We start from the raw sequence: 21,149 nt of genomic DNA, 5'->3' as shown, positions 1-21,149 counted from the left end.
GGGGCTGTTGGGTACATGTGCACAGTGCTCCATGGGCTGCCCACTGCTTCCCTGCCTGCCCTGAGTGCCTGAGGGCACTGCCCTGGTCCAGGACTCGGTCAGGGGCTTCTTTTCTAAAATAGAAAATACAGCAAATCATTGTCAGTTATTTGCGACCTGAAACTGAAGTTCTAGCAGAACTGATGTGCAGCTTTGACAAAAGTCTTTGGTCTCACAAGTACAGTTGTACCATTTTGATTTCAGAATTACAGTATTACAGAAACACCTTGTGACTTATAAGAGTTATCAGTCATTTCCAGGTGTTATTTGCATTAGTTTGTAATAGCTTTACACCTTATGTGTCTGGGCTGTGTTTGGTCTGAAGCATTCCCTGTGGAAAGCCTACCTCCAGCTAATGGACTGTGCCATGCTGAGAGAGCAGGTTCTGGGACAGCCCCAGCTTTTGTGCTGCGAGCTGTGCCAGGAGGACATCAGGAAGAATTTCTTTTCTGAAAAGAGTGCTGAGGCATGGAAACATGCTGCGCAGAGAAGGGATGCGGTCACCGTCCCTGAAGGTGTTCAGAAAACATGGGAATGTGGCATTTGGGGGCACGGTTTAGCGGGCATGGCGACGATGGTCTGACAGTTGGACTTGGTGGTCTTTTCCCAACCTTAGTGACTGCAGATTGTAGGAGAGGCCGTGCTCTGCCCATCCACAGCAGCGCTGATCTTGTAGCGAGGCTGTGGCTGTGCAGGCTGCATGGGGACGAGGTGGCTGCTCAGCCAAGTGCCCGTTGGGCAGCTCTGCTTCCCCCAAGCTCCCACTGTGCAGAACCTCTCTGCGTTTGGGTGCATTTCCTGGCTCCCCACCATGGATATGGGTGCCTGGGGCAGCCGGGTGGGTGCTGCATCCAGGGGAGCCCCAGGGTGGGGCATCTGATGTGAGCCCCTGGGGCCAGACAGGGTGCCGTGCCAAGGAGGCGGTGCTGGTGGAAGGAAATGTGTGGCACGACTCTCCATGAGAGATTTTGGCAAACTTTGTGACAGGGAAGTGTCAAAGCAAATCCCTTCGCGATTCTGTTTTGTTTTGATGTTGCGAAAGCTCTCGGTTTTGAAAATGCCGCGATAGTCCAATTCAATAAAAATGTTTTGATAGGATAAAAGCTGTTTTGTTTAGGCAGTGATTCACTGCATTCACTTAGGCTTGTTCACGTTTTGCAGCCGCACAATTAATGCAGATGTTACAGTTGGCATTTGGCGTATTTATGTAGGATTTTGCTCAGTGGTACCTCAGCAGCTGGGAAGTGAAGTCACGTGGTGCTCCTGACTGAAGCACTGATGCTGTGCAGTCCCTGTGTCTCACCCTGGCCAAGAACCATGGCAGAAGTGGGCTCACAGCCTCATCTGCATGCACGGGGAATCCCTGTAGGGATTGGGGTCTGTTAAGGGGAACATACTTCCTTGGCCATCTCCACCTAAGGGTTGGGAACTTCCTCTGAGCACGATGCATTATTATAACAGTCATGAAAGAAGCCATGCTCCGCTTCCTCCATTGCCACAGGAGTGCAGATCAGGATGATGAAACCAAGAGGCCATTTCCTCTGCAGGTTGAGCACCTCAGGCTGGAAGCTGCGTTGGGAGGGCTGTGAATACAGGAAGAACACTGGCACTTGGCTGGGTGCTCCTCAGCTGGCAGAATTAGTACAGCAGGATGACCTCATGTTTACTAACCTGTACAAAACTGGGCCAAGCATTGTAGTGAAGATATGGATAACCATAGCGTCTTGCAGCAGGGTACCGAGGCTCAAGGCAGGTGTTCTGAACTCACAGCAACAACACTGCCCCACTGGGGCTGTGCTGGGTGGAGGAGCATTGTCCTGTGTGCAGACAGCACCTGGTGCCACTGTGCCCTCGGGAACTGCTGTCCCTCCTGCAGACACCTGGAGAACCCCACAGGTGTGGGTGCTGGGAGCAGGGCCCTCCCCAGCCATGGCTGAGGTGCTCAGCAGCAGCCCACGCTGTGTGCACTGTTGAAATGCCCATCTCCTCGGGCCGGTCACGGAGCTGTAAGAAATGCTTCCGGAGCCTGGAGTGCTTGGGAGCCCGAGGGCGGCTGCCTCGCCAGATTTTCTTACGGCAGAGCTATTAATAACTGACATAGCTGCAGCCTTGTTCCTACACCACTGTGTTGAGTCATGCCATGTATCACTCTCAGCTCCTTCTCTGTGCTACAAATGCCTAATGAGCTGCCTCGCTTCAGCACATTGTTCCTGAGTTTTCCTTCCTGTATGAGTCGCTCAGCACTGAATTTATTGAATTTCAGATGCATGAATTTTAGCCTGGAATCGCAGTGGCAGAGCAGTGCTCTGTGCTGGGCCGTGCACATGCAGCCGTGGCACAGAGCTATGCAGCGTGAGGTGCGTGTGCAGTGCTGCCACGTGGCCTTCATCAGAACCATCACGATGATGGTCCCTGTCAGCTCCGTTAGTGAGTTGGCAGCAGCTGGTGGCAGCAGCTCTGCTCTCGGATGTTTTCAGATCAGTTTGCTGGGAAATGTGCGCAAGGGAGCGAGCGAGCAAGTGCTGGGGAACAGAAGGGAAAGCAAACCAGGATCCTGGCAGGCTCTGTGCCTTGCTTCAGCCGTTCACATCCTGCTGTCACCTGCATGCATGTGGCACAGGGCCTCTGCTGCACTCGGCCCTGTACTGTTCAGCCCTGCACTGTTTTCCTGTGATTCCTGTGGGCTCCAGCAATACCCACACCCCATCCTGCTCACGTGGCAAAACACTGGGACTGCCCCAGGAACTGTGGGGCTTCATTGGATCCTTCAGGAACGAGCTGTATTGGCAGCAGGGGGAACTCAGTGCCTCATAATGTCCATTTTTTCGTGGCTGCTGCAGGAAATTCTTTATCGATCATCAGGGAATCACTCTTTGCGTCACTTCCCATTATCTCCTGAGGAAGCCTGAGCAGTGGTGGTGACGCAGGGAGATTTCCTGCCCAGAACGGTGATACAACCTGCACAAAGAGGCCAGCGACCAGCAAGAGGCTGGGAATTAAGGCATGATGAGCAATTTAAAAATCATTAGTGGCACTGCAGGCTGAAATAATCACATCCCACGCAGCAGAGGATGAGGGCTAAGTTAAGAGTATACAGAAAGCGTGGCTCTGTCCTGAGGTGTGGGAGTGTGCATGATGCCATCGTTTGCTTTGGGCTGCCTGCAGTGATCCCACAGCCCCATCCAGCAGCCAGGGGCAGGGGGTGCTCCTCGGGAGTGGTGGGCACAGAGGTCACAGTTAGGGTGCTGGCAAGGACAAGAGCATGCATTGTGCTGGCATCATTGATGTCTGTTTTACACTGATGAGATTTTGAAACACAGTTATTATATCAAAACACTCTGATCTCGTGGGTTATAATAAAAGAAGCGGGCAAAATAAGTAAAAATAACAACTTGCAAATTAGCTTGAAGATTACAAACAATTTAAGGGAATAGAGTTGCTCATGAAACAGATGAACTGTGGGGGAATAAAAAGCCAAACTGCCATAACACCTCAGTCCTCTGCTGGCGCATAACCTCTTTTTACTGCTTGTCTGTCTCTATAGCTGAGTGACAACTGAGAAATGTGTGAAATTGACGTTAATAGTTGATTCAGCTCCTTCTAATGCTGTGCAAGGCACAGCCCCATCTCAGAGTGCAGCAGCTGAAAGCAGTGCTCTAGGAGAGGATGGGCAGTGGGCATAGAAGGCATGGCACTGGCAGCAGGACCCTGCAGTGCTGCCCCGGTCCCCTCATCACTCAGGCATCACCAGGCTCCTGTTTCTGCTCAACTCAGAGCAGAGGGGTTGGGCCCATCTGTGGAGATCTGTGCTGGTTGTGCTGCATGGGTCAGAACAAGGCTGTGGGGTGAGCAAACATCACTGTCCCTGAAAGTCATGAGAAAATAAAAGGAGGGTTCAGCTGGGAGAACTGGTGAGGGGTCGTGGCTGTGTGTGTGCATGGATAAATGGCAGCTCCTGGCCAATTCCATGTGAAAATGCTTGCATGTAGTGTGAGATTTGCTGGTTTTCTGAACCACATTTAATTGGAAACTGTAAAAATGAAATGTAGTGCCATGTGTTGGCCACGTGGCAGGTGCAGGCACAGGAATTAGGGTACTGCAGGGTGTCCCATGTCCTTCATGCACAGGAAGTCTGGCCACAGGCCTAGTGCAGTGCAGGAGAGTGGCTTGTGCCCCATGCCATTGTCCATTTTCAGTCATTGAGCATATGACCTTAAGAGGAGGGTTTCTTGGCAGGGTGAGCGTGATAACAGGGAGAGAACCAGGAACTGACAGCTCAGGTACTTTCCATTCTGACCTTGGCAGTGCCAGGGGCATGGGGTGTGCCCAGTGCTCTGTCCTGATAGCTGTGTGAGAGGGGAGGATAAACCAAAGCCCCTTTGTGTGCCTGAGCTGCCCTCACCCTGAGAATGGAGTGAGACAGAGCTCTTCTGGACATGAGCCTTCCTCTGAACCTTTCCCATTTCTGCTTTCCTTCTGTGATGTTCTGGGCCTCTGCCCCACACTTGGGTCTGCTGGGGCCAGGGGCTGATGGCCACAGTCACCTCCCAGCCTAGGGCAGCTTCTCTGCCTGGCTCCGTGCCTTGCATTCTGGTTATGGAGACAGTGAGTGCTGTGCTCACAGTTGTCAGCATGTGTGCAGTGTGGTCTGGGTCTTACAAATACTGTCCCTGCTTTCCTTAGAAATCTTTGAAATAAAAACGGACATTACTTTTCACTTTAAAATTGCAGGTGTAGACCTCATTAGGGGGAGAAAAATTGCCTCCCGGAATGCATTACCTCGAGTGTGTACTGTTTAAAGCTTATGGCTGGAGGAAAACGAGGAAGGCTTATCAAGTGGGTGGGCAGGAGGAGCCTTGTGTGCTGCCCACAGTGCCGTGGCCTCACGGGGTGAGGTGATGGGCACTGGGGAGTGGGGTGGGCACCGCTTGGCTGCAGAGCTGTCTGTGGTCCTGCAGAGCTGTGTGGCCGTGGGGATCCCTGGGGATGGCATGTTGGTCTGAGTGTTTTTGTTTTTAGGTGCTGTGTTTCCGATTCAGAAAAACACTCAGACGTGTTTACCAACCGTTGACCTTTGTGAAATTGAAGCTCCGTGTTTTCCACTTAAGTATGCACCCATATTAGCATGGCTGCTGGATGCCTTCTGAGGCTCATGCTATTTCCCATCCTTCATCTGCAACAGCTGAACACAGACAGCTTCTGGACTTTTCTTCCCCACCATGAAATTGCATTTGCAAAGACCTTGAAAATCACAGCTCCTCCGGAGACCAGGGGGGATAGGAAATGCAGACAGCATCCTCTGCCATGACCTTAGTGATGACGGATTTTGTCTGAGGCAGGAGCTGCATTAGCAGCTGGCTGCAGCTCGCCAATGCTGTGCTGTGCTCAGGTTCCCCATGCCCTCACTGTCTGCAGCAGCTGCAGTCCGAACAGAATCGGGTGCAGTGGAAATGATTTGCTGATAAATGACTGCATCCTGGATCCTGCTGCTTCCCTTTGTCACAGAGTTGTCAGTATGAAATGGACCAATCTGCAAAATGCTGCACTGAATATCCTGAAGTTTATTGTTGCCCCCAGTGAAGATGGGGAAAAATATCAGTAAGCCACACGTAGGAAAAGGGAAGCACTTCCAACACAGCAGTGCTGCCACTTCATTCCCGTGTCCCCTGGTTCAATTCCAGGCGGAAATTTCAGATTCACTGACTCTTCACATGACCTTGAGTGTGCATGAACTGATGGACACTCACTTATTTTCATAGCACGCTGCTGATCAAGGCCTTTGATTCGTAGGCACTGAATAACTCAAAAAAATGTTGCAACAAAACTGATCTAAAATGTCTGTTCTGTGTCTTTTTTTACTTGAATCACACATATCACATGGGGAGCATGATGATCCCTATCTTTTGCAAACACCAAGCACTGAATGAAGGCATTGTCTATCTTTGTAGGAAATTAGCATTTGCCCCTTTGTTTTCTTTTCCTTCTCTTTGATGCTTTAAGCAAGCAGTGAGATTTAGGCAGTGCTGTGTGAACCAGGTGAGCTGCTCAGCGCCAGGAGCTGGGAGCTCAGGCTGTGAAGTGCAATACCACGTGCGTGTTGGCTGTTCCTATTAAGTAAAATAAATACCCTGCGCTGTGCTTCAGCTGCAAATACCAGTACATCTTTGCAAGACACACAGCTTTTAGAGCACTTATGAGCACTTGTACAAACACACAGCTTTATTTTAAGCTTTGTTCACATTTATGTTGCAACTTACTTAATGCTTCTAAAAAAAAACCAACAAAAACGGTGCGAATGATAAGGAACAATTTTACAGGAACGGTTGGGCACTGGGAAACAGCAGGATCCCACAGCACCTTTGGGTCTCATTGGGCTATCTGAGCATGGGACAGACCCCTGATGGGTGACATGCTCGGAGGGGAGCCATGCACCCAACTTTGTCTGCTGCCACTGTTCTCCCAAGGACCTGCCAACAGCATTTCTCAAGCTGCAGCATGGGAGAGTTGATAGACCTGGCAGAGTGCTAAATGATCAGACTGGTGCTAGCTCAGTCCTGGGCAGTCATAGAATCATAGAATCCTTAGAGTTGGAAGGGACCTCTGAAGGCCATCTAGCCCAACTCCCTGCATTGATCAGGGACACCACAGCTCCATCAGGTTGCCCAGGGCCTGATCCAACCTGGCCTTGAAAGCCTCCAGGGATGGGGTACCCACCACATCACTGTGCTGCCTGTTCCAGTGCCTCACCACCATCACTAAAAGACTTTTTCCTTATATCTGACCTAAATTGAGCTTGAAGCCATTTCCCCATGTTCTGGCACCATAAGACCCTGCTAAAGAGTCTGTCCCCTTCTTTCCTTTTGCTCCCCTCTAGATACCGACAGGCTGCTATCAGGTCACCTTACAGCCTTCTCTTTTCTAGTTCTCTCAGCCTGTCCTCATAGGACAGCTGTTTCATCCCTTGGACCATTTTTCTGGCCCTCCTGTAGATGTGCTCCAACAGGTCTGTGTCTCTCCTGTACTGAGAACTCCACATCTGGATGCAGTGCTCCAGGTGAGGCCTCACCAGAGCAAAGCAGATGGGGAGATCCCTTCCCTCTCCCTGCTGGACACGCTGCCTTTGATGCAGCCTAGGATACAGTTGGGCTTTCTGGGCTGCGAGGGCACAGTGCTGGCTCATGTCCAGCTGCCATCCATCAGCACCCCCAGGGCTTTCTCAGCAGGACAGTGCTCAAACTTTTCATCGCCAGCTTGTATTGGTAATGGGCATTGCCACGACCCAGGTGCAAGATCTTGCATTTGGATTTGAACCTCATGAGGTTCATCTGGGCCCGGTGGTGTCATCAGCAAACTTGCTGAGGGTGCACTTGATCCCACTGTCAGTATCACTGATAAAGATATTAAAGAGTATTGGCTTCAGCACCTGCCCTGGGGGGGTCACTGCCCCCTGGTTCTGGGGCACACAGCTTTTCCATCATGGGAGTGGGAAAGCAACCCATCCAGGGAGGTTCAGATTGGATATTAGGAAGAGTGGTAATACCCTGGCACAAGCTGCGTAGGGAAGTGGACGAGTCACCATCCCTGGAGGTGTTCAAGAAATGTGGAGGTGTGGCACTGAGTGACGTTGTTTGTGGGTATGGTAGGTGTGGGGTGGGGTTGAGTTTGGTGATCTTAGAGGTCTTTTGCTGTGAGGGCAGCATGGGACCGAGGGTGCTCCCTGCCCAGGTCTGGTTGCCTGGGGTGCAGGGTGCTGGGATCCAGCATGATGCTGGATGCTGCCCTGCTACTGTGCTATGTTGTACTGCAGTGTGCTGTGCTGCATGGCATCGTGCTGCCCACGGCTCAGTGCAAGATGGGAAACACTGTCTATGGGCTCTGTGATTCCCTCTCTGGTCCCTGTGTCTATGAAAGAAGGAAGCAGTCCCCAGTGTTGCTCTGTGGCCTCGTGTCCCCTTCCACTAGTGCCAGCCACGTGTGGCACTTGTAGCTGCCTCTCTAACTGGGCAGCCCTGCCAGGAGGACTCTTGTCACAGATCAGTGGCTCTTCTCTGCTTTGTCTGAGGTCACCCTTCCCTCCTCCCTCATGTTTTTACCTGTGGGGAAGTTCTGATCCCAGTTGCAGCTACGGGGCAAGACAGCTCCCTGAGGGAGCACCACAGTCCCTATGTCAGCCCCACAGTGGTGGAGGAGGGCTGCAGCCCTGCTTCAGCACTGAGTCATTAATTAAGAGTAAAAAGCCATCGGTAGGAAGAGTCTGTGCCTGCTCCCTGTGATAGACAAGTGGAGGCAGCATTTTATTTGCATTGTCATGTGCACCTGGAGTGATGGAGGGCTGCCAGCACAGCATGTCCCACTAACTGAGCTGGAGGAAGGCTGGAGTCCATGGGCTGCATGCTGCTGGGTCTGCTCTCAGATCAGTAGAGCTGTTACAGGGGATGGAAGCAGGAGGGCAGAGGGCTTCCTTCCCTCTGGTGTGGATGGCCCAGGTGCTGGGGGAGGCGAGGTGGGTCCCTGCTGTCTGCCCAGCAGCAGCTGTGCTGGGCGGTGTAGGAATGGATGTCATTGTGCTCAGGCTGTGATTTTGTATCTGCTTCTGCCACTGTATCAGCTGAGGCTTACAGAATTGCAGTTAGAAGCTTTGCCCTCTTCTTTGCTGAGATGCACCTTGCTAGCTTTGTTTTAAACTTCCCTACTTCTCAAGACAATATCCTGGCTGAATCTGAGAAATGCTGAGCAGATTTCTTTAATTGCAGCTACAAATCTACATTAGCAGGATCGTATTAGCAAATTGAACTGAGAATGGTGTTCCCAAGTCAGGATGACCAGAGCCATAGTGGTCCAGCTACGGATGCTGCTGAGCTGTGAAGTCTGTTTTGAGTTAGTGTGAACCAAATGTATGGTGAGATAGAATATCCCATCTGGAACTAGTGGCAGCTGCTTGAGGAGGTGGCTCCCAGGAGTCCCAGTGAGCTCAGGAGGTGTATGGGGCAGGCTGCTTCTTGCAGGGCTCTGTTAGCCCCTGCTCAATGTCAAACTGTCCTGTTTGCACCTGCAGAACCACCCCCATGTACAGTGCTGACACAGGAGGTGTGAAATGTAACGCAGCAAATGTATGTAAATGCTGCCCAGGAGGTTTTCTTTCTGCTGCAATTAATGCAAAAAATTGTCCCCAGCAGAGGTGCACAAGGTTTCGTTTAAAAGTTTACAGCTCCTGACAAGAGCACGCTGCCTCCCGTGAGGATAGCAGGGAAGGGAACCGATTTAATTGGTGCCTTTACGGCCCAAGAATGGCCAGTTTTCACTGAAGGAGTCCCATATAAATTGATGCCACGTTGGATTGTATAGCACACAAATTGCACTCTCAGCTGGCTGTAAAAAGGAAATTTGTTTTTATACCCTTTTCCAGTTGTCAGATAAATAGGGATTGTCTTCAGCAAATGTTGCTGCCGTGTGACAGACGTGGGGCAGATGTGGCAGCGGATGCTGAGAGATGGGTCCTGTCCGGGTGCTGCTGTCTCCCTGGGGAGGAGCCCCACATGGCACTGGGCCCTGTCTCTCTGTGTGGTGCTGGTGGGGCAGTGGGGCCACAGGAGTGCTGTGCCTGTGGCACGTTAGCATGGATGGATTGACTTGTCAGGAAGCCATATGTTCTGAGATTGCACCTGGGGGTTTGGGATGGCTCCCAAAACGACAGGAATGATGGGCTGTGCCTCCCGTGGTGTATGTAGTCATTTTTTTAATGTAAACCTGACAGTTGAAGACTTATTTTATATTATAATTATATCTATTAATTTTTTATATTATTTTATTATTTTTTTGAGGAGGACTTACTGGTTGGGATCAATAGTCATGAAAAGTTGTAGCAAAAGTAGTTGTAGTTGAAAGGCAAGTTTTAGGGGCTGGTATTTTCACTCATCCTTTCTGCAACTTACTTTTTCATGGCAGCATAGATGGATTAGGAGTGGGCTAGACGACAGGAGAAATAATTACTGTTTTGACATTAAATACCCTTAAATATCCATGAAGATTCAAGATTCCTGTCTGTGGTTAGATGTGAAGGTTCATTTTGTCTTAGATTATTTTTGTTAGTACACTTCTGGGATGATGATAGGGTACCCCAGCATGGGAAAGATGTGGAGCTGCTGCAGCAGGTTCAGAGAAGTGCTATGCAGATGCTCAGAGGCTGGAGCACCTCTCCTATGGAGACAGGCTGAGAGCTGAGTGTTTACTCTGCAGAAGAGAAGGCTCAGGGAGGACCTCACTGTGACCTTCCAGTACTTGAGGGGAGCTGATAAACAGGAGAGAGAACAACTTTTTGCACTGGCAGATAGTGATAGGACAAAGGAGAATGGCTTTAAGCTAAAAGAAGGGAGATTTAGGTCAGTTGAGAGGGGGCAGTGAGGCCCTGACACCCACCCAGAGCTGTGGGTGCCCCATCCCTAGAGATACCTGAGGCCATGAATGGGCTGTGGGCAGCCTGAGCTGGAGGGCACACGGCCCATGGCAGGGAGTGAGGGGGGATGCTTTAAAGTCCCTTCCAACCCAAACCATTCTGTGATTCCATGTTTCTATGATGAGGCTGTATTCTGCATGCGAATAGCTTTATCAGTCCCAAGGGGAGCTGACTGTTTCATGTACACTGCACAGCCCTGCTGCAGTCAGATGTTTACAGCTTTGCAGTTTTTCTCCTACAACTTTCATGTGTTGCTCAGCTCCTGTTATCTTCCTTGTTTTCTTACTCTGTGAAGCTCCTGGATCTGGAACTGTAAAAGATAAGGCTGATTGAGCTGTTGGAGTTTCTAGGGTAGGAGTGTGGCACTGCTGTGGGCATCAGGGAAAACAGCAGTGCTCTGAAATTAGCCCATATTCCACTTCTATTGCGGTGTCTTTTTTCAGTTTTCTTGATTTCCTTTATGCACATGGTTGTTTTTTGAATGACAAAAAATTAGCCCCTTCTGGGTTTATTCTGAAAATAGCATTAAGAGCTTAAATGTTCAGTAGAGATGGTTATAAACCTATTGAATGATTTAGAGGTCACTGAGAGCTTTAGCTCAGCGAGTAATGTGCACATGAAACATCCCCTTTTTTTTTCCAGTATGTAAATGGAATTAGCATAAAGTAACTCCAGATCATGAGGTCAAAGCATCAGTTTGAAAGCTCGGTGATGGGGATGATGGTGCGTGGGGATGAGCTGGAGCAGGAGGGGCTCCAAAGGCACCATCTCTGCTGCCATGTGCAGAGCCACCAGCTGCTTCCAGACTGCTCTGTTATTTGCATGTAGATGTGTGTGTGTGCGTATGCGTACGTACAGAAATATCAGTTGTCCTTCTGAAAGATAAGATAGGCACTCATGGCAGGGTGTGGATGGTTGTAAGACATCTGGCAATAAGATGAGGAAGAAACACTGTTCTGTCAACCTGTTTCATGATTTAATCGTAGGTGGTTTTCCTTCGCTCCTGTTAAGATTTCTGTTATGATATACTTGCTAATCTTGCAGGCATTAACAGTCATTTATTCTTCCTTACAGGCTCGTGAACCTGATCTACAATGGAAAAACTGCTTTTGTTTCTGCTGTTCATTGGCGTAGCAGTGAGAGCTCAGATCTGCCCAAAGCGCTGCGTTTGTCAGATTTTGTCTCCAAACCTTGCGACCCTTTGTGCCAAGAAAGGGCTCTTATTCGTTCCACCAAACATTGACAGGAGGACTGTGGAATTACGGCTGGCAGACAACTTTGTTACAAACATCAAAAGGAAAGACTTTGCCAACATGACCAGCCTGGTGGACCTGACGCTGTCCAGGAATACAATAAGTTTTATCACACCTCACGCATTTGCTGACTTGCGCAATTTGCGGGCTTTGCATTTGAACAGCAACCGATTGACTAAGATCACCAATGACATGTTCAGTGGACTCTCCAATCTTCATCACTTGATACTTAACAACAACCAGCTGACTCTTATTTCTTCCACAGCTTTCGATGATGTTTTAGCTCTTGAGGAATTGGATTTGTCTTACAACAACCTGGAAACCATCCCCTGGGATGCTGTGGAAAAGATGGTTAGCTTGCACACCCTCAGTCTGGACCACAATATGATCGATCATATTCCTAAGGGGACCTTCTCCCACCTCCACAAGATGACCAGGTTAGATGTCACGTCTAACAAACTGCAGAAGCTACCACCTGATCCTCTCTTTCAGCGAGCTCAGGTATTGGCAACCTCAGGAATTATCAGCCCCTCTACTTTTGCGTTAAGCTTTGGTGGAAACCCTTTGCATTGCAACTGTGAGCTCTTGTGGCTGAGGCGTCTCTCCAGAGAAGACGACCTGGAGACGTGTGCCTCTCCCCAGCTGCTTTCGGGCCGGTACTTCTGGTCAATCCCCGAGGAGGAGTTCCTGTGTGAACCTCCTCTCATTACCAGGCACACCCACGAGCTGAGGGTGCTGGAGGGCCAAAGGGCAGCGCTGAGGTGCAAGGCCCGGGGGGATCCAGAACCAGCAATTCATTGGATTTCACCCGAGGGCAAACTTATTTCTAACGCAACGAGGTCTGTGGTGTATGACAACGGTACACTCGACATCCTCATAACAACAGTGAAGGACACGGGCTCTTTCACCTGCATCGCTTCCAACCCAGCAGGGGAAGCCACACAGACGGTGGACCTGCACATAATCAAGCTCCCTCACTTGCTGAACAGCACTAACCACATCCACGAGCCTGACCCTGGCTCCTCGGATATCTCAACGTCCACCAAGTCGGGCTCCAATGCAAGCAGCAGCAATGGGGATACAAAAGTCAGCCAAGACAAGAAGGTGGTTGTTGCTGAAGCGACGTCGTCTACTGCTCTGCTGAAATTCAATTTTCAAAGAAACATACCTGGAATACGCATGTTCCAGATTCAGTACAATGGCACTTACGATGACTCTCTGGTGTACAGGTATGGCACAGCCAGCCCAGCCCAGACCTTCCCCATTGCCCCACACTGGTTGCTGGTGCAAACTCTTTGTTGCCCTCTCCTCGGAGGGCTGTCGGCTCACACTGCCTGGCCACAGCCTGGCTCTTGGCTGCTGGAGGGGTAATGCAGATTGGGAAATGGCTCTGGGTCAGGTTATTTCTAGAGAATCCAAAACAGACCTTTGATCCTCCTCAGTAATCTGATTAGCAGAAGGATTGTGAAGTTAGATGAGCTAAGTGGATCTTAACACTCTCAGTTTAATGAAAGCACAAGGACAGCGCTGCCTTCAAACACGTTCCTGCGGGCACATTCTGCTGGCATGGCGGCCATGCCTGGGAGGAGTGAGCGTGCACTGTGCTCTGGGTGGCTTTGTTCTGGGTCTGGGCTGTAACTGTCATACCTTTCAGAACTGCTGTTTTCCTAATTTCATTTACATTTCTGCTACAGCTGCTCTCAGGAGGGGCTCTTCGAGACAAGCTGTGGGGGCGGTGTGGTGCTGCCAGGACTGGGGCTGCACTACCAGGGGTGGGCTGCAGCGGGTGGGCTGGGAGGGGGCTGTGGCAATGCAGGTTTGTTAACACCGATGTCCTCGTCCCCAGGATGATACCTCCCACGAGCAAAACCTTCCTAGTGAACAACCTGGCTGCTGGGACCATGTACGACCTGTGCGTCTTGGCCATCTACGATGACGGAATCACCTCGCTGACTGCCACCAGGGTGGTGGGCTGCACGCAGTTCACCACCGAGCAGGACTACGTGCGCTGCCACTTCATGCAGTCCCAGTTCCTGGGCGGGACCATGATTATCATCATCGGCGGGATCATCGTGGCCTCGGTGCTTGTGTTCATCATCATCCTCATGATCCGATACAAGGTGTGCAACAACAACGGGCAGCACAAGGCCACCAAGGTCAGCAACGTTTACTCGCAGACGAACGGGGCCCAGGTGCAGGGCTGCGGCGGGCTGCTGTCCCAGTCTGCCTCCAAGCAGGCGGTCGGGCACGACGAGGCCGCCCAGTGCTGCCGGGCCGCCAGCGACGGCCCCGGACCCTCTCCAGAGGCCAGCCCTGGCCCCGAGGCCGCCACCACTACCTCGCCCTCTCCTCACGCGTGGTCCACCGGCACCTCCGCCGCCCAGAAGCCGAAGCGGAAGCCGGGGCCGAAGCCCAGCGGCGATCCGCAGAGCGAAGCTGCCACGAGCATCGAGTCCCAAAACACTAACAGAAATAACTCCACCGCTCTGCAGCTAGCTAGCCGTCCCCCCGACTCTGACAAAGGGGTCCCCACGTACAAAAGAGCACAATCCAAGCCAAGTAAGTTCCTCACGTTGCCGGCCACCACGTCCAGAGCCAAGCGCAGGCTGTCGCTGGGCGGCGAGCAGCTGCTGTGCCGCTGCCCCCAGGACGCGGGGCTGTGCTCCCGGCGCAGCCTCTCCATGAATGGGATGCTGGCGCAGGTGGGCCGCTCCGGCGCCGAGGGCGGAACAGCGACGTTCTCGAGCTCTGAGTGGATATTGGAAAGCACTGTGTGACCTGCCTCTTGGTTTTTTAAGTTTACTTTTTATTTCCGTGACAAACAAAATGCCAAACGTTGTGTGAAGTTCCCTCTCCCGGGGAACTGGATTTGGAAGTCCACTGTTGTCTCACTGAGTGATGGGTTGTCCGTGCGGGGTTCTCTATAAGCCACCCAGTGCACACAGGGTTTTGTTTAGTTTCCATTCGGTTTTATTTCGTATCCAAACAGAAGGCAACATTCAGAGATTAAAAAAAAAAAAAAAAAGGAAAAAAAAGAGAAAAAAAAAAAGTTAAGGGGTGAAAAAAAGCATGAAACAGCACCAGTGCCTTCCCTGCTCTAGGACTGGCTTCCTGGTTCTGCGATAGCAGAAAACACAAGAGAGAGTTTTCACAGAAAAAGCCTTTTATAAAGGAAATGAGATTTCCTCCAAGCTAACAAATAACCACTTCTGGATCAATCAGTAAAATGATATTTTTTAAAATGGTCAGACTGTATATTTCTTTTCCGTGATAATGGTGTTGCCTTTGTTTTTAGGCAGATGCTGTACAGAAACAACAACGCTGTGTTGTTCTCTTGTGTAAAATAAAATACTCACTCGGTACACCCAGCCGGCCTCGCGGTGACTGCCCGGGCGCCGAGCAGTGGGCAGGGGATGCTGGGCCGAGGGTCCCCTCCTGTCCCAGGCCTCAGTGTCAGTGCTGGGAACGCCGCTGCCTTCCAGCAGAGCCAGTGCCTGATGAGTTGCTCCCTGCTTTGTGATGTGGAAGCGGAGCGTGTTCAGCTCCTGTGTGTGCCAGCACCTGCAGACAGTGCGGAGTGTGGGGCGGCAGTGGGCAGAGGCAAGGGCAGCGCTGGGAATGGTACCCTCACTCATTCCAGGCTTTCAGGGCCTGTCTCCTATAAGCGCTGTGGTTTGCAGTCCCTGCACAGAGCAGAGTGGCTGGGGGATGTTCACACCTGCCCAGTGATGTGCTGCTTGGTTGCTGTGCCCTTGGGATGCTGTGAGGCCACAGCGTCAGCCTGGAGCATACGGCAATAGGTGGTAACAGCTGAAACACCCCTGTTGTGAGGGTGACAAATGTGCTTCTGCTGCTCTGCTCATTCTAAAGAAAATTTGAAGATTAATACTAATTAAACTCATAGGGTCATCACATTTAAATCAAAGACTGCTTAACTGAGCCATTTCAGTGCATTCTCATATGCTAAATACTGGGTTTAATACGGGCTCTGTGATCGTTCAAGTGATAGAACAGTTAAATGTGACACTCTGCGTGCTTGTGCTTGAGGGAAGCGCAGCCCCAGCAGCCCCGTGCAGGTGTCCTTGCTCTCAGGCACACATGCATGCAGCACTGGGCCACAGGGCTGGGTTGGGAGAGCATCTCCTACATCCCCAGGGCACTGTGACTCAGGGCTGTGTGTGCAGAGCCTGTGGGTCACAGCCATGCTCTGCTCCAGTGGCTGCAGGAGCTGGGAGCTGGAGGCGGCGATGGAAAGCATGTTGAAGGAAGAGGCTGTTTCTTTTTTAGAAAGCCCTTTTTCTTCCCTTTGGAAGTGCAGAGACCAGAAAGGAAACGAAGCACCAAAATTAGAATACCCATTTCCTGCTGGAAAAGCTAAAAAAAAAAAAATTCCCTCCAGATTTCTCTGAAAGACCACATTCTTTTAGAGGGGGCATGCGGACAGAAACAAGCTCTTAAAATAGTGCAGCATCAGAGCTAGCAGTGTGTTGGTCCAAGGGATGCAAGTTTGAAAACGAAGGCATGGTGGATCTGGGAAAAAGGGGGGAAATGGTCCTTGGAGGAGCTGGATCTCTGCAGCAGTACCTTCACCTTCTGCGGGGTAAGGAGGCACCTTTCACTGTGCTGTGCTGCGGTACTTGTTCTGATCATGGAAATGCTTTATGTGTTGTCTGAAGCTGGACATGTGTCTGATGTTTTGTGAAGTGCTGAACTGTTAATGGCTTCGGGGGGGCTAGGGGCTTTGATCTTTATATTTTTAATTTTTTTACTCGAAGGAATTGATTTTCTAAACACTGGAGCTGAGTATTCTATCTTCGGCAGATTTGTATAAGCAGCTTAGAAGGGCCATATGTCGCCGTGTTTTGTTTGGCTCTGCGCTAACACTGCAGACCTGGGTGGCTTTAGGGCTCTGCTCACATCGGGGAGGAGCATCCTCTGGGTGTGCAGTGGGTGTTCAGTCAGTGCCACTGCCCCTGGGGTGAACGTACAGCGGGGTTGTTGCATCTTGTTCAGGCCTGGTTCATTGCAGAGTGTGGGAAGCCTTGGGAAGGGGGAGATCTGTCCTTTCTGTTCTGCACAACCGGAGCCGTAGCAGAGGGACACAGAAAAAGTGCCAAGGTGTCCCTTGATCAGAAGAATGACATTTAAATATAGGTTCAGCGACGTGCTGGAAATTTTTGAAATCTTCAGAAACCAAAACACTCGTGTGAGAATCCCAGAGGTGGCTCTGCCCCATCCGTCACACTGCGCTGGTGAGCAGGGAAGCCCTGGGGCAGGGGAGTGGGCAGCCCCTGAGCTGCTGTGCTTGTGGGACTGAGCTCCCTCTGTCTGTCTGTGTGAGTGTGCAACACCCCAGGGCAGCGTGCTGCACCGTGGTCAGCACCTTGCTGCATGCAGTGCTCCATGAGAACACTCACCAACTCTTTGCTTGTGGGAGGGTGTCTGTGTTTCTGAAGCACCAGGCGAGGAGAAAAAAAAAATCAGAAACGTGTCTACTTGTACTAAGATTTCTGACACACGCTTCCTCTTTCATATTTCTTAAATCCACTCCTAACTCTTTTCCCAAAGCACACTCATTCTGTTAAAGAGGGCTGCTTCAAATGAGGTTTGGATGGAGAAGCAGGGTTTTGTTGGGTGAAAAGCTGGTTGTGTTAGTTGTTCTCTGTGCTGCCTTTCTGCTGATGTTCTGGGCATGTTTTTGACGGTGAATATATGGTGCTGTTCAGTTCTGGGTGCAAATGTGGCTTTATTTCTGCCAACGTGCTGTGGTTTGCTGGAAAACCCTCCCCAGGCACCAGTACAGATCTGCAGTAATGAGGCATGGAGCGAAGGAGGCATGGGGGCATGGGGATGATGTGGGGTGGGCGATGCCTCTAGTGCTGCGGAGCAGTGATGTGTGTCCTATGGGGACTTCGCTGTGTGTCACCAGAGGGACACATCCCACAGAGCCCAGCAGGAGGTGATGGCAGGGCCCATTCCCATCCTCCTGTGGTGACGCCCCTCCAGCACTCACGCCCACTGTGCATCAACGGTGCCAGCGCTGGGCCCAGCGGTGTCCTGCAGCCATCTCTGCACCCTGTGGAGCTACTGGGGGCTGAGCTCTGCTCCGCTGAGATGTTTGCATTTCTCAGAGTACACCAGAATTCTGCTGGGCACCGCCTTGTGCCTGCACGTTGCAGTCCTGAGCAATGTGAGCCCGAGCTGTGACGGATGGCAGTTCTGCCACAGCCACGCGTCCCTGTGTCCCACTGCTGCCAGCACACACTGTGCATGTGTCCTTGAAAAGGTGCAGCGTGGCTCTTCCTGCATCACCTGAAGGTGCACCCCGAGCCGCAGCAGGAGCTGTGCAGAGAGAGGCAGTGGATCTTTATCCCCAGTTTATCTCCAGCAAGCAGGAGTGATGATCACAGCTGCTGTCATTTACTGCTTCTCTTCTCATTAATTGGGAGAAACTGGAGCCTTGGAGGTACTACGTGTGGAGTGGCAGCGTTTGTCAGCCTTACAATATCTCAAGAAAACGTGCTGTCCTGTTCCTTTAAGGTGCTGTTGTAACATGTGATGTGCACTCACTCTCTAAAAGGAACAATAGCAGCAGTAACAGAATAACACAGTGCCTATCCCATGGTAATTTAGCAAGCAATTTTAAGGTAGGTCAAAGTTCTGCCCTGAAAAAAAAAAAAACAACAAATCAGAGCTGAATCAATAGGGTCCTGCTTACTGAGACCATGCATCCCTTTGCAGGCGTCTTCCTGCATGCCTTTTAGTTCAGTGCTGGCTGTGACACAGATGTGAGGGCTGCAGCGAGCTGCCCCTGCGTTTGCTGAGTGCTGAAGCAGCATCTCCTGCCCTCTGTGCGGATGCACAAGTGTGCTCTTCTGTCACAGTGTGATGCACGTGGGCTGCATACCATCATTTTAAGGGAAAATGGTCTTACTGCACGCAGAAACCCATTTGCTATATGCAGCCGATGTTAACAGCCAGAGCATCAGTGCTTTATTGAAAGAGCAATGGCACCGTGGCCGTGCTGCCTCACCTGCAGTGACAGCCCCAGGTAAGTACTGCACTGCTGGCACGTCCCTGGGGCACATGGGAACAGCAGCACTGCAGGACAGGCAGGGGCAGCAGCCATGGGCCTGCTCCTGAGCCGTGCTGCACTGTGCGTGCATGCTCTGAATGTTGGGCAGAAGCAGCACTGTAAATAAGAACAGCCGTGCTGTTTGTACTGGACTTGGATGTGACCATGGCTTTGCTTTCATGGCAGCATGGATGAACACAGGTGTGCAGGGTAGGGGGTCTGGAATGGGTTAAAGCACCCACACCTCGCATCAGTAATGTGAGGCTGAAAGGCAAAGCTTTCTGATCTTGCTGATAGTGAGTGCTAATGCCATTGATTTATTCACAAGAGCCAGGCGTGAAGGCTGCTGCTGTAGCAAGAAGGAAGCTTAGCTTGCAAGGAAAAAAAAAAAAAAAAAAAAAAGCAAACAAGGCAAATTGTTGGCTGCAGAGAGACGAGATTGAAGCTTTGTCTGTATGAAAATAAACAGAAGGAGCTCTCCCGTGTCTGTCATGCTGGAACAAACCATGTCTGCCAGGTCATTTGAAGTTGTTACTCAGTTGGTATCAGCCTTCAGGTTGCTGACAGCTGTTAGCAGTTGATATGGATTGTTACCAGCCTGCAGGCAGGGACAGGTCAGTGCTAGCTCGGCGCTGTCCCCAGGACTTCCAGGGTCTGGGAAGAGCTGGTGGCACCTCCAGGTCCCCCTAACCTGAAGAGCCATGCAGAGCCCCTCAGGAGTGGTACTGAGATGGAGTGGTGGCATTCCCCTGCTTCTTTCTTCATTGTTAGCCAGAGTGGGGCAGGTGAGCATGTTGCTGTCACTGTGCATGGTGTGCACACGCCTGCTGGGGGCTGCTGGGGCTATTGGTGATGTGGAGATGCTGCCACAGCATGTCCTGACACTGTGGAGCCACGCTGGCACCAGCTCAGGGCAGGGCCTCACCATGGGGCTGTGTCCCGGGCACACAGCAGCACTGCAGCCCAGGGGAGCGTGGGGTCTGGAGCTGCCCAGGTTTCCCTGCACCATGGGGATGTGTGTGCAAGTCTATCCTGCACAGGAATTCAGTTTGGATGGGAAAACGAGAAACGGTCATGGTTGCAGTACAGCTCCCTTCTCCCCGTGCTCACTTGTACAGAGGGTGGTGGGCAGGGAGTCCTGCAGGCCCCAGTGCGTGGCTGCCAACAGCCAGACAGCTGTGTCCTGCAGCAAGCCATGGCCGTGCTGGGAGCAGCACCTGGTTTGTGTCTGGTGCTGAGAGGTAAGTGGGGCTGTGGAGCTGGCAGCAGCAAGCTGCAGGGCTGCAGTCACTCTGTGGAGCTGCAGGTCCCTGTGCTCCTGCTGGGCAAACCAATGGTGTGGCTGCTCAGGGACAGATGGGCACATGCTATACGTTTTCTGCATGGTGACTTTCCACTTGCATGTGAGCCTGGCAAGGACCAGTGCTGGGCTCGTGCCCATCCACTGCTTCGTGTCGGTGTTTCACTTCCGTGCACAATTCAGTACTGCACAAAGAGGTGAAATCACTGTTGTAGAAAGGGGCTTTGCCTGCAGGAAGTCAGAAGCGAATTTAGAGAGTGGGTTGTTCTCTAATTCTGTGAATGTTCCCATTCCTTGCCATGGGCATCGCTGTCCATCTGTCCGTCCATCTGTGTCTGTCTGTCTGGTGGTTGCAGCACGGCGCTGGGCACTGTGTGCTACCCTCACCGTCTCTGTTCTCTCTTTGCACAGAAGCTGGGGCTGACCTGAAGGACACCCGTGCTGCTCCTCCCCCTGAAAGCACTTGCCCCAACGTGGTTACGCAGCAAAAAGCGAAGCGATCCCAGTGCTCCAAGGATTGATGTCGCCCCGCACTCACGCTATGAGTCAAATTCTTGAAGTCACAGCTGAGGCTGAGAGGCCGTGGAGGTCGGCAGTGTCAGACAGACATTCCTCCCCAGCTCACAGATTCCCCATCTCCCGTCTGCCACATTCAGTCTAAATGCCCTTTTTTTTCTGGTGTCTGAGGTTTTTATAAAACTTAACGATGAAAACTTGGGTGGCAACAGCTGCAGTACCCCTGCAGCTTTGTGTCAGACGTTGCCAGTGGTGAGTTCACAAACTGTAACCGTGATAGCTTCCATCACTGTAACAAATAAATGTTTTACTACGACAGAGCTGGCACTGGGCTGATTCGGGGCAGTGATGCCCGCTGGGGCTGGGTGTTGGCACTGCGTGCCCTTGCAGTGCTGGCCATGCCCTGTACTGTGGGGTCGGAGCATGGGGGCTGCCAGGGTCTGAGCACAGGGCTGCAGCCCTCCCACAGCACTGCAGCCCCAGTCCTGTGCAGCGCTGCTGGGTCCTTCCATC

At 51.5% G+C, this 21,149-nt stretch overlaps 1 protein-coding gene across 3 annotated transcripts in view; it reads left to right on the top strand.

The window, feature by feature from the left end:
* The window catches only part of LRFN5 (leucine rich repeat and fibronectin type III domain containing 5), a 43,712-nt gene extending 22,775 nt beyond the window's left edge, over positions 1-20,937 (top strand). The window contains exons 2-4 of one of the 3 annotated variants that reach the window (XM_065748873.1): positions 11,567-12,974; positions 13,592-14,304; positions 20,532-20,937. In XM_065748873.1, coding sequence (XP_065604945.1) covers positions 11,587-12,974; positions 13,592-14,304; positions 20,532-20,641 — 2,211 coding nt within the window. In that variant the 5' untranslated portion in view covers positions 11,567-11,586 and the 3' untranslated portion in view covers positions 20,642-20,937. Of the gene's footprint in view, positions 1-11,543; positions 12,975-13,591; positions 15,200-20,531 lie in introns of those variants that run through there. The other 2 variants (XM_065748859.1, XM_065748863.1) reach the window with 2 other exon arrangements.
* Positions 20,938-21,149: the final 212 nt, after the last annotated feature.

This window comes from Cyrtonyx montezumae, unplaced genomic scaffold (genome assembly GCF_038088225.1).
Source record: "Cyrtonyx montezumae isolate F1298 unplaced genomic scaffold, pur_monq_1.0 scaffold_10, whole genome shotgun sequence".
NCBI lineage: Eukaryota > Metazoa > Chordata > Aves > Galliformes > Odontophoridae > Cyrtonyx > Cyrtonyx montezumae.
The sequence above is the reverse complement of the archived record's forward strand: the minus strand, read 5'-3'. Positions and strand labels throughout refer to the sequence as shown.